Here is a 13,252-nt window from a genome sequence, read left to right as displayed (position 1 = left end):
CGCCATTGCACTCCAGCCTGGGCAACAAGAGCGAAACTGTCTCAAAAAAAAAAAGAAAGAAAGAAAGAAAGAAAAACAGATTTCTGAAGCCATGTGAGTATCTGGATCTAGCAGTACTGAGGCTTTTAGGTTATACGAGTTTTAAAAAAAAAATCCCTTTTTCACCTGCTTTGGCTTGTCACTCCCAATTAAGAGTTGGGGTTAACAAAATTTACTGGCTAATCTGCAAATTATTCACAGCTCTAAAATCCCATGAGTCTAAATTTAACAAAAGATTTTGGAAGTAAAATAATCTATTGTTGCATGATATATGTACATTGAGAATGTTTAAAAGATTAAACAGTTTGTTCTAGTGAAAGAAAAATGGACCACAGAGTTGAACAATCTGAATAAGTATAATCCTAATCCTGCCAATTTGCAGTGTGAATCGGACCACTTAATCTCTCTGGGCCTCTAAGAATATGAGAATATGAAGAGTAGACTGAACAGACAACATTTAAGCTCTTACAAAGTCCCTGATTTTAAGCACTGTAAGACAATTGTCATCCTTGGTTAATTTACTATAAAGTGGCTATCCTTCATTAATTTAAAAGGATAGTCTAAACAGACAAATCTAATCTAGATCTCTTGTATGCACAGTTCAAAATAGGGTTTGCGCTCTTATGAGGCTCTAATGCCCCCACTGATCTGACAGGAGGGGAAGCTCAAGTGGTAATGCTTGCCCAGTATCAGTCCGGCCCAGGGGGTTGGGGACCCCTGATTTAGAGTATCTATTGTCTACCAGGCACTGCACTAGTACTGAGAAGACAGATATGAATAAGACCCTGTCGCTGACATTGAAGGACTCACAGTCTAGCAGGGGAGAAAGGCAAGTGAATGTCTAATTATCCTACTTAGTAAGTGAAATAAAATTTCAAATATATTTAAGGTACAAAAATAGCCCAGGAAGTGACTGACTCTATCTGGGTAGAGTGACGAAAGGCTTCACAGAGCAATGATATCTAAAATGAATTTTAATTTCAACAGATGAAAAAGAGTTTGCCAAATCAACAAGAGGCATAGGATAGTACTAGACTGAAGAAACAGGTTGTTCAAAGGGACTCAGAAGCAGTTCAGTATTGATGGAGCACAAAATAAGATGGGATGGCAAGGAAATAAATGAGTCTCAAGAGCAATTCAAGGATTATAAATGGTTACATAACTATGCTACATAGGATGGAATCTACCCTGTAAGCAGAGAGGAACTACCTACTGTAGGCATTTTTAAAGGAGGGGTTATTTATCAGATTTTAGAATGTAATTTTTTCATTAGAGTTCAAATAAGCATTTAGTATTAAAAATTGTGAATAACAAGCTACCTTTACGAACCTAAAAAAAAAATTATTATGTAACTTTGCCTTTTAAACAGCCTTTGCCTGGCATATTATCTAGCAGATTATACTCGGCGTTTGATAAATGATGACTAAACTGCAGAAGACAGACTGAGCATCAGTGGGCATGGCGCTTAATAACAAAGATTTTAAAATGTAAAAATAGAAATGTAGACTGGCAAAAAGTGCAAAAATGTTTTAAGGTTCCTTTCAACGGGTGGGGGGAAAGGGAGGGAATAGCCTCCCTCCTTAAATGCAGACAACCTTTCTCTTAATGACTTTTTCCTTCTGTATAGTTATCAGAATTTAACCAAAGCCTTCTTTTCCTTCCCTACTCTCTTTTCCTTACGTAATACTCATATGCAAAGACTCTTAGCCACACCCTAGTAAAGCAACTTCCCCAGCATTTTCCAATCTAAGTTTATTATCTCCTCCAACACTACACACTGTCTTTAGCTTCAAAATTTCAAGAGTCCTCTAATGTTCTATTTCTAATACGCTCATAACCATTTCAAAATCAAATGTTGCTAGAATATCTCTATCATGCTCACTGCTACACCCTCTCCCAACCACACCTTCATCATTTGAAACCTGCATTACAGCTCCACTCTCCCTATTCAGTCCTACAAACCTCATTAAGGCAGGAAGGCCAGAATCTGGAATTACTTAAGTCCAGGTGTATTTAAAGTGCGTGATCATTCTAAAGGACTAACTCATATGTTTGTGTTTGTCCTTATTGTAGACCTAAATGACTTCACAAGGGCCCGTGTAACACCAGTATTGCGGACCCATGTGTCACAAATTCAACTAGCACATTGTTTTTCTCCCCCTTCTTCTATTTCTGTAGAAGATGAATCCGCAGGCAAGAATGATGGATGGGTGAAAGGGAGGGGGAATACGAAAGCCCAGAGGCGGAGACTTCACTTCCGATTGCCACGCTATATCAAGAAAGCCAACAGTCTGGCTTTTCCGCAAGCCACAAGAAAAGGCAGATCAGACTCCCCGGCTCCTCGGGTAGTTCTCAAAGGCAAAGACAAAAATAAGAAACTAGTCTGAAGAAAGAGAGTCCCTCGCTTCTTCAGAACTCACCTGTCAAGAGCGGCGTGGACGGCGCCATGTTGTCCCGGAAAGAAAAACCGCTCGGGTGAGAGTTCACCAGGGCCGAACCCGGCCCCTACACGTCTCCTCATGCGTGGAGACAGCGAATTGGTGTTTCCGGAGCCATCAGCCTCGGGGCCAATTCACTTCCGGTTACGGAGTGACGCGGAAAAGGCGCCCGAACGCGCAAGCGCAAATCTAGGGCGACGCTTGACAGAGCTTGGGAGGGTGCGCCCGCTTTCGCCCTCCTTCTCCAGCGGGAGGGGCGCGCACTTCCGCGGGGCGGAGTCCGTCTAGTGCTGACGTTGGCAGCCGAACCCAAAGTAGATCGAGGCGGCGGGCTGCACATTCCCGTTGTTGCGTTGCGTTTCCTTCCTCTTTCACTCCGCGCTCACGGCGGCGGCCAAAGCGGCGGCGACGGCGGCGCGAGAACGACCCGGCGGCCAGTTCTCTTCCTCCTGCGCACCTGCCCCGCTCGGTCAGTCAGTCGGCGGCCGGCGCCCGGCTTGTGCTCAGACCTCGCGCTTGCGGCGCCCAGGCCCAGCGGCCGTAGCTAGCGTCTGGCCTGAGAACCTCGGCGCTCCGGCGGCGCGGGCACCGCGAGCCGAGCCTCGCAGCGGCTCCAGAGGAGGCAGGCGAGTGAGCGAGTCCGAGGGGTGGCCGGGGCAGGTGGTGGCGCCGCGAAGATGGTCGCCAAGCAGAGGATCCGTATGGCCAACGAGAAGCACAGCAAGAACATCACCCAGCGCGGCAACGTCGCCAAGACCTCGGTAAGGAAAGAACGGGCGCCCCTCTGCGTTCCGCAGCCGGAGCTGAGTCCGGGTCCCTGGGGCCGCGTCGCGTTTTCTCCCGGATCCGGCCGACCGTGGGCTGGTGCCGTGGAGGGGTAGGGGCCCGAGTCTGCGAGCCGCCAGACTGTGGGGGCTCGGGAACGGAAGGGGAGACCTGTGAGGTGAGGGGGCCGGCGACCGGCGTGCAGGCGTGGGAGCCTGGGGTCCGAGTGGTTTCTCTGCATCTGAAATGGTGGATTTTCGCTTTTGCAGAGAAATGCCCCCGAAGAGAAGGCGTCTGTAGGACCCTGGTTATTGGCTCTCTTCATTTTTGTTGTCTGTGGTTCTGGTAAGTGGCTTGGGGGCTCCCATCAGGTAGAGTCTTGGGTTGAAAGGATTTGGGATGACGTGGTGACCGGTCAGTAGTGAGTCCTACCTGCGTAGTTCTCAACCCACCTGCCGAGGACTCCACATAATTCTGTTTGGTCTGAACCAAATTACTTGTTCCACATATGCACAGAGGGTGGTGCTCCAGAAACTTCTCCCAGCTTAATTTGTACTCACAGGAGATCAAAAAGGAGGTCAGGTCTTGGTAATGATCCAGTTGGAATAAATGTTAAGACCGGACAAAACCTAACGGAATGAGAATTTAGAATGTTTTGTAACTCCATTATCAGTCTTTGCAAAGAAAATTATAAATATGTACTATAGATGTTAGAACTTGATTTAACATATACCAGAATCTAATGTCTTAATGTCAAAATTGAGTATATTTTATAAAATAAAGCTTGTGCAAAGAATTGATTCACTATAGAGGAAATGTACCTGATTGGCATTTTAATGTGTGAGTCAAATGTTTTTAGGTTAATAAAAGAAACATTTGATACATGGTTTAAAAAAAAAGTGTCGGGGTAGCCTGCTGTAAGAGTAACAGACACTTGCCTTTGCAAAGAGATTACAAAAACAAGGTCTTTCCTCTCTTCATTTATCATTTTAATATGCAAGTTGTTAATATTGAAGTAGATGTTTGTTTTCCACATTCTAAAATTACTGAGATTTCTGTTTAACCTTTCACTTTGCCTTTCTTCTGCACTTACCAATTGGAAGCTTTCCTGATAAATGGATGAGAGCCAAGCAGTTTATATAACCTGAAGATGATTGAATTTCAGCTTTGTGAGAATGAGGAAACATGCATGTGTTACAGGCCAGGCCTTAAAAGGATGCTTATAAACCAAAATAATTCTATGCTGGAAAAACCTGTTGGCTTTGGTGCTTTAAGTTCTTTGTAAAATGATTACTTATCTGCAAGTTCTCTTGGATACTTAGACATAAAGTTCAGCGAAGCTAAGATAAAAAAATAACTCAGGGATATTTCATTGTTTTATTTATTCAGATAGGCCTGTCTTCACTTCTTATTATACTGAAGTTATGTACCATTTGCGAATGTAAGAGTACCTTTGGATTCTTCAGCTACCTTAATAAATATTTGTTAGTCACCAGACCTGTTTTATTCAAAGCTTATTTTAATATTTGCTCTTTCTTTTTACAGCAATTTTCCAGATTATTCAAAGTATCAGGATGGGCATGTGAAGTGACTGACCTTAAGATGTTTCCATTCTCCTGTGAATTTTAACTTGAACTCATTCCTGATGTTTGATACCCTGGTTGAAAACAATTCAGTAAAGCATCCTGCCTCAGAATGACTTTCCTATCATGCTTCATGTGTCATTCCAAGGTTTCTTCATGAGTCATTCCAAGTTTTCTAGTCCATACCACAGTGCCTTGCAAAAAACACCACATGAATAAAGCAATAAAATTTGATTGTTAAGATACAGTAGTGGACCCTACTTATTCAGTCAATTAAGAGTAAGTTTTTTTATGTGGTTATTAAAACAGTATGAACAAGTAGTCTAACTCTGCATAGACAGGGTCTAGATTTTGTTAACCCTAATGTATAACTGCAGTTAGCTTAAATTACAATTTGAAGTCTTGTGGTTTTTATATAGCTAGGCACTTTATTACTCTTTTGAACTGAAAGCACACTCCCTTATAGGTTCATGTAACTGTCCTGTAATAAGGTGCTTATAAATGGAACAACTACACAGCCTAGTTTTGCCACAACCTTTAGCATCTAAAAATTTTTAAAAGCTTCTAAATGTCTAATATAAAGGGAGATGCTTATAGCCACAACATCTATTTTACCAATATTGTTTCCATTACACTACCTTGGATTTTGCATGAGTGAGTATAGTAACCCAAGATGCCATAAAAAAAATTGATCGTTTTCTGACTTAATCAGTTACTGTGGTTTCACTAAAAGCTACCGTGGTGGAGTGAAGTCAGTCAGGGAAGGTTTGTTTAAGTTACATTTATTTCACCAGAACTATTTTAATATATCAAAGGGGTTTACTATGCCAAACAAAATTCTAGGGAAAAATACTGCTAAAAATGGATGCCTCATCAGAACATGCTGTTGAGTCCAATGTGCCATAAGACATTTTAGCATGTTAAATAGCACTTTTAATAGCAAAAAAAGGTACATCAACTGCGAAGTTATCCTTAGTTTGGAAATGCTTTTTCTAGATTAATGATTTTTCAATCATTAGGGTACTAGACACATCAGCCTAAAGTGGCATCTGGAATTGAATGGATTTACTGATAATGATCAGTCTTTAGTCTTCCCTTTGTTATATGACTTTATAGGTTATGATTGATCAAATTTACGTTTTACTAATGGTAAGGGTGAGGGTCATAGGGCAGGTTTTGGGTTTTCTAGTACTGTTGAAAACTGCAAGTATTGGCTATTTGTATACTTAGCCATAACTTGGTGAAAAAAAACCTGAGCAGTGTCTGTGTATTAATGCGTTGGAAAGAAAGCTGCTTGTGTTTGCTTTATTAATTGCCTCAGGATATTTCTTTTAAAATAAGCTGTTTTAAGAGGAACAGAAGGGAAATCTGCTACCTAGTCTATACACAGCGTGAACCTCACAGGGGGCTTCTGATACCCTCAAACATGGAGAACAGTAAGGGAGCGGAGTGGTTAAGGACTTTCAGGAACTTAACTATTCTGGAATAAGAAATGAATCAACTGACCTTGGGCCAGCAGGTTTTTAACTAAGTTGTTACTTGCGTTTCTCACCCAGTTAATCAATCTCTGTACTTGTTTCCCTTTTTGAAACAAGTGTCTTGGTTAACTAATTCTGTTTTATGGTTGTGCTAAATTCATAGCAGGTGCCTTATTCTTTGCTTTTAGTCAAACCATTCCATATCAGAATTTTCCTTGGTTTACTATAGATATTTGGCTTTAAGTTGTTGTTTGTGTTTTTTAATGTACAATGTTCTGATAAATTTGACTGTTAAATTGCTATAGCTAGCAATCATTTTACATATGTAAAATTGCATTCCCTTTGTATTTCATGTGTAATTTACCAATTAAGTGCATTTTATATTCAGGTTGGATTATGCACGTTTAGGTAAACGAAAGCTGTGTCTTATTTGATTTATTCTTTAAAAATAAAGTTCCCTGAATATTTGATGCTTTTCTTCTAAAAGGAAATGATTTTACAGTTATGAGTGTACCTTTTATAGTTAGTAGAAAATGATTTTAAAGAATGTTTAGTATTGTACTTAAATGGTATGCAGAGGCACAGATGTAGGTTTATAACTGGAAATAGGTGGTAAGAAAAATATATAGAAAGCACAATGATTTGAATATTTTTCCACTTAGGATTTCCTAATCTCCTTGTCATCCAATTCAAGCTCAAGATGAAGCACAATTCTTTGATCTCCCTTTGCCAGTTGAATTTTATAAATCATCTAATGTTGAGCACAGTATGAGAATAAATATTGGGGTTGTCAGCATTACTCAGTTACTCTTTGTGGTTTAGCTCTAACATTTCAACAAGTTGTCAATTATTGTATCTGTTGGGTTGTATATAATGTTGCTCAAAATAATTAAGTGGACTTCCAAAAATAAGATTTCCATTGTAACAGGATGCATTGTAATGGGCTTTGACTTACATTAAAGAAATGTGGATAGTCAACTGCAGGGCCATGACTCTTCTCACTGAGGTTACTGGAGTTCTGTTGGTACAAAGGACGACCATGGAGAGCTGGATTATGTTCCTGGGCTTAGTAGGTTCACCAGCAAAACTTTATTGTGCTTTATTTGTAAAACTTAGAGCATCAGATTCTCCATTTAGAAATTGTTCTTAAGTTTGATTTGCCTTTACTTGCCTTTGTAGTTTTTAAATTTATTTTTTAGATGCAAACCCTAACTTCAAGAGGTAGGAGTTGATTGGCTTCAACAGCAAACTCTATGGCACTCCCTCAGAGAAGCATTTCCTGTCTAAACTTAGTACCACAGTAGCTACTTGTACTACTTTATTTTCAAATTGAATTAGGACACATGTCCTTATTTAGAAAGAGGATTAATGAGCAATAAAAGGCTAGAAATTAAGGGAAAAATTAACTGCCTAGGCTTAGGTAATTCAAAGTAAATATATATCACAGAAACAAAGAAGGGACATGGAAAATTTAATCCAACTGCTTCAATTCACAGATTAACAAAAACATGCATTTTAGTCAGTGAACAACTTATATGCCAGGTATGGAACTGTGAATACATAGTCCTGACACTGAAATATCTCAGACCAGTAGAGGAGGAACAGACAAAATGAAAGCATAACTACAATTGTAATAAGTATGTCAAAGGACAAGTAAAACCAGATAATTTTTTTTGTTGTTTTTTGTTTTTTTCAATCACAGAGCTAATTGGGGGAGAGCAGAAACGAACCAAAGTTTCTTGTACTTTATGGTAATAGGAATGATTGCAAAACTTACACTTAGAACACTTCTGTTTTCACGAGCTCTTTGCTTCTGCTTTTACAGAAGTCTTTTTTTTTAATTGCGAATTCAAAGAAGGAAAAAGGAATCTGTCCTTTTATGGGTGCATTTAAAAAAAAAACTAGTGACAAATTTACTATTGGTGCTCCCTGTACAGCACAAAAATGCAAGGGCTAGTAATGTTACCACTGTGATACATTTAAGGTTACATTTTTAAAAATTATTTTGCTAGAGTTTTGTTTAATAATTTTTCATCTGGGCCAGGCGTGGTGCCTCATGCTTGTAATCCCAGCACTTTGGGAGGCCGAGGCAGGTGGATCACCTCAAGTCAGGAGTTCGAGACCAGCTTGGCCAACATGGTGAAACCCAGTCTCTACTAAAAATACAAAATTAGCCGGGTGTGATGGCGCATACCTGTGATCCCAGCTACTTGGGAGGCTGAGGCAGGAGAATGTCTTGAACCTGGGAGGCGGAGGTTGCAGTGTGCCAGGATTGCAGCATTGATCTCCAGCCTGGGCAACAAGAGTAGAAACTCCATCTCAAAAAAAAAAAAAAAATTAAAAAATTTTTGATCTGTGTTGTTGAAAAGTGTAAAATAAATTATTTTATTTTGTTTTTAATTTTTAAAAAAATAGAGGTGGGGTCTCGCTATGTTGCCCAGGCTGCTCTTAAACTCCTAGGCTCAAGTGATCCTCCTGTCTCAGCCTCCCAAAGTGCTGAGATGACAGGCAAGATGCACCATGCCTGGCCAAAATAAAAATTTTTAATAGGCAGTCCAGTAGTCTGAAAAATGAAGCAATGTGCTCCCCAGAGATACTTTTTATAACAAAGGGTTTAATGAAGATTTTCCAGTGTGCAGATTTCTACTTTGCAGTGCAGATAGAATACATCTGTGTATTTAAATTATTAAAACATTACAGTATCATTACATGGACTAACAACAAATTTTTATTTTCTAACACAGTGTGTTATGGAGAAAGCCTGCCAAACAGAGAATGAGAATAATTTATTTTGAACTGAAATAATTGATTTAGGAGCTTTAGAAATGATCTTGATTGGCCCTTTTATTTTACATTTGAGGACATATGGCCTAGAGATACTGTCCTTCCTGACACCAATAAAGCAATGGCAGAGCAAGGATTAGAAAACTGGTTTTGTAATGATGAAATTGGCACTTAGTATGTTGAATGTCAAGGAATTATGATGCTTAAAGCATGTCTCCTCTTTTTTTTTAGCAATTTAAAACACTTTTAAGAATGTAATGTTTTCCTTTTACCTTTGAAGATTATGTATTAATCTAACGAAACTCAATGAGTTCTCCATGGTGGTAAAATCTGAACATTTATTAACCTCAAATGGCTTTCCACTGCCATTGGGAAGGAATAATTCTTTTTGCCTTGGTTTTCAGGAGGCTTCACAACCTACCTATCAGCCTTGTCCCCCACAGCTTCCCTCCATAGAACTGTTATAGCCCTGATTTTTCAGATACCTTGAACTTAAGGTTGTTTTGCCCACTTTTCCTGCATTACAATACTACCTACCCTTTCCAGCTTTAATTTCACCTCTCCTGTAAAGCTTTCTCTTGCTGTGGGATTCAGGAAGACTCTCTTTGGGACTTACAGCTCTGGACCAGTTAGCTTTATTATGTTCACATGTTTATTATTTTTGTTTCTTAGTTTCTCAGACATGGAATCCTCAAGGACAAAGGCCATATCTTTTCTTTATTTCTTCATCTACCGTCATCACTCCCTTGGCTAGTACAGAGCTTTACACATATAGTGGGAGTTCAACATATTAGTTGAGTGATAAAGTGAAAAAGATCGATGAATGCCTTATATCAGGATAATCTTTAAGAAGCAGGTCTTTTTGTAAAATCCCCTAACCCTGGTATAACAGTCGTCCCAACTACTTCCAAGCTTGGTGACCTCTGGTTGATGACTGGGCTCAGCACCAGAATTCAGTTTCTTTACCCTTTAAACAAACTCCTCCAGGATAGGCTTGATATTTGGAAGTACTTCAACAGTGTGATATTTGTCTTTCAGTTGTATTTGAGAAAGGTTCATAATGTGTCATTGAGAAAACAAAAAAGCACTTTATCAAAGAAAGCTGACACTTTACCACACTGGTCAGTCCGGTTATAAGGAAAGAGTCAAACAGCCATGCTTGCTGTTAGAGCAGGTGCTTGTGGGCTGTCAGCTGCCCTCTGTCTCAGCCCCATCCTAGGGTATAGGACGGTACAAGGACACCACACCAGTGCACCCTTCTCTGTGCCAGACCCATGCAAACCAGGCGAGTATACTCCAAACCAAATCCAGTCCCTGAGTAGAGATAGCTTGTTCTCACAAAGGAATTCCCCACTGTAAGTCCACACCATTTTGACTATCATTTAGGATGTGGTGTGGCTGCCAAACCAAGTCTCACATTGGGCAAAGGAGACTCCAGCACCCTTTTGGGAAAGTGTCATCCATGGAGCCACACAGAGCAACCTACTCAGCACATTTAGCTTCTGGCACCCAGAAGTGCCATGAGACCAGGGTAAACCACCAAGACGCTGCAACTTTGTTTTCTGTTTGACATGTGCAGCACCAATAAATGCACAACTGCAGATCCTAAAGCACAAATACATTTGGGATTGAGATAGATTGTAATTGCAGATAAAGCCTAAATCATAAAGGTGATTTTACAGTGGGAGTATCCAAGCATGTTTCTGCCTAGCTCCAGCCCTAGTTACTGGTGCACAATCTGCCTGTTAATTAGTCGTGGATTAAGTGGAGAAGAAAGGTACCACAGACAATGAACGTCATCCGGAAAGTCATTTGTTCTTTCTTGAGAATAGTATAAAGATGTTTTTCAAGGCCAGATTCCTTTCTTTTTGTAAACATCCCACTAAAATTCATCTATGTTGCCAAATACACACAGGGAAAGCTGACCCAGCAGAGTTTAATACTCAGCCTGGTTTTGTCCAGGCGCGGTGGCTCAAGCCTATATACTCCCAGCACTTGGGGAGGCCAAGGCAGGTGGGTTGCTTGAGCTCAGGAGTTCGAGACCAGCCTGGGCAATATGATGAAACCCTGTCTCCACAAAAAATACAAAAATTAGCTGGGCTTGGTAGTGTGTGCCTGTGGTCCCAGCTACTCGGGAGGCTGAGATGGGAGGATTGCTTGAGCCCTGGAGGCAGAGATTGCAATGAGCTGAGAGCACACCACTTCACTCCAGCCTGGGCAATGGAGCCAGAACCTGTCAAAAACAAAACAACAACAACAACAAAACTCAAACAAAAACAAAAACTCAGCCTGATCTAATCTGCTACTCAGAGTGTAGGTTGAGGACCAGCAGTAACCTGGAAGCTTGATAGAAATGCAGTGTCTCAGACACCCCACCAAAGGCCCACTGAATCAGAATCTGCATTTTCACAGGATCCTCAGGTGATCTATCTGCAAACAAAACTTTGAGAAGTATTGAAAAGGGCCCTGAGTTCTGGTTCCAGCTCTGGCACTAACTAGTTCCATAGTCTTGCATCCCAAAACCTCCTTGAGCTTCATTCATTTCACTTGAGGAAAACGAAACACCCACCTGCCTCATACAGTGAAGTCTAATGATGGTAAAATCACTTTGAAAAATTAGAAATATTCTATGCAAATAAGATACCACTGACTTTGTGAGCTGCAAAACCAATAGAGCTTTGATAGGGTGAAGGACCTTCCTGACTGAAAACAAAAAGAAATCATAGCCTTCATATTGATATTTGGCTTGGCTGAAAGTCACCTACCATTCTAGGATCACTAGCTATTTGTAGATCTCAAATTATACTTTTACCTTTCCAAAGTTTTGCCTTCCAAATGGCTTCTCAAACTGTATAGGACTATGCATCATATTCTGCTATGTAGCTTCCGCTAAAAAATGTTTTGCATGTAGCAGGTTGAGAGCATATTGGTCTCAAAGATTACTCTTCCACACTAGTTAGCCCTGCTTTAGATGCTCCTATGACACCCCTTTTGTTACCTTACATCAAAATTGCCATCAGTGGGAAGTGCAGTGATTGTACCTACAGGTAATGCCATCCTGGACATGAAAAAGGCAATCGGCAAACATATAGGCTCTTAAAACTTGTCCTTGAAAAGTTGAATTCCCGTTAAAAGAAAACAGAAAAATGTTTAGAGAAAATATATGGAATTTGGCCTGGATGTGGTGGCTTATGTCTTTAATCCCAGCACTTTGGGAGCCAAGGTGGGGGGATTGCTCAAGCCCAGGAGTTTGAGACCAGTCTGGGCAATGTAGTGAGACCCCATCTCTATAAAAAATAAAAAACTTAGCCAAATGTGGTGGCTCATGCTTGTAGTCCCAGCTACCTGGGAGGCTGAAGTGGAAAGATTGCTTGGGAGGTCAAGGCTGCAGTGAGCTGAGATCACACTACTGCACTCCAGCCTGGGTCACAAAGTGGGACTCTGTCTCAAAATAAGTAAACAAAATGGAATTTGATTTTATACCTTCCTCATTTTCAAATAAACTTAGATTTACAGAAAGGTTGCAAAGATAGCATAGAAAGTTCCTGTATATCCTTTACTCCACTTCCCCTAATATTAACATCTTATTATATCCATGGTATATTTTTCAAAACCAAGAAATTAACAGTACAGCAATAATAGTTTAACTAACTTAGGACTGTATTTGGATTTCACCAATATTCCACTAATGACCCTTTTCTGTTTCTGGATTCCCTCAAAGTTACCACACTTCAATGTAGCCTTCAGTCTTTTTGTTTGTTTGTTTGTTTTTGTTTTTTTGGGTTTTTTTTGAGAGTGTCTCTTTCTGTCACCCAGGCTGGAGTACAGTGGTGCGATCATTGCTCACTGCAGCCTAGAACTCCCGGCCTCAAGTGATCCTCCTGCCTCAGTGTCCCAAAGTGCTGGGATTACAGGCATGAGCCACTGCACCTGGCCCTCTTTTTTGTTTGTTTGTTTTTTAGTAATGAGCAAATTGTGCCTCATATCAGATATCAGATAAAAATTCAGTATGCTAGATTTTTAAATATTTTAATTATAAAAAGTTCAAATATACATGAAATAACATGAGATGTCTACATGTCATTATCAATATGCCACAGTTGTTAAAATTTTGCCATATTTGCTTCAAATCTCTTTTTAAAAATATAAACAAAATGTTACAGGT

The 13,252-nt window shown here is 40.2% G+C and overlaps 2 protein-coding genes across 2 annotated transcripts in view; one reads left to right on the top strand and one right to left on the bottom strand.

Annotated features, from left to right (window-relative positions):
- EIF2A (eukaryotic translation initiation factor 2A) overlaps window positions 1-3,167 on the bottom strand; it is a 38,176-nt gene extending 35,009 nt beyond the window's left edge. Inside the window, exon 1 of the mRNA XM_004037841.5 lies at window positions 2,460-3,167. Coding sequence (XP_004037889.2) covers window positions 2,460-2,487 — 28 coding nt within the window. The 5' untranslated portion in view covers window positions 2,488-3,167. The remainder of the gene's footprint in view (window positions 1-2,459) is intronic.
- SERP1 (stress associated endoplasmic reticulum protein 1) lies at window positions 2,663-7,281 on the top strand. The gene is made up of 3 exons (XM_019023438.3): window positions 2,663-3,238; window positions 3,512-3,587; window positions 4,788-7,281. Exons 1-3 carry the CDS (start codon window positions 3,155-3,157, stop codon window positions 4,826-4,828), a joined length of 201 nt encoding a protein of 66 aa, XP_018878983.1. The 5' UTR covers window positions 2,663-3,154; the 3' UTR covers window positions 4,829-7,281.
- Window positions 7,282-13,252: the final 5,971 nt, after the last annotated feature.

Source organism: Gorilla gorilla, chromosome 2, assembly GCF_029281585.2.
Source record: "Gorilla gorilla gorilla isolate KB3781 chromosome 2, NHGRI_mGorGor1-v2.1_pri, whole genome shotgun sequence".
NCBI lineage: Eukaryota > Metazoa > Chordata > Mammalia > Primates > Hominidae > Gorilla > Gorilla gorilla.
This window is presented reverse-complemented; position numbering and strand designations above follow the sequence as displayed.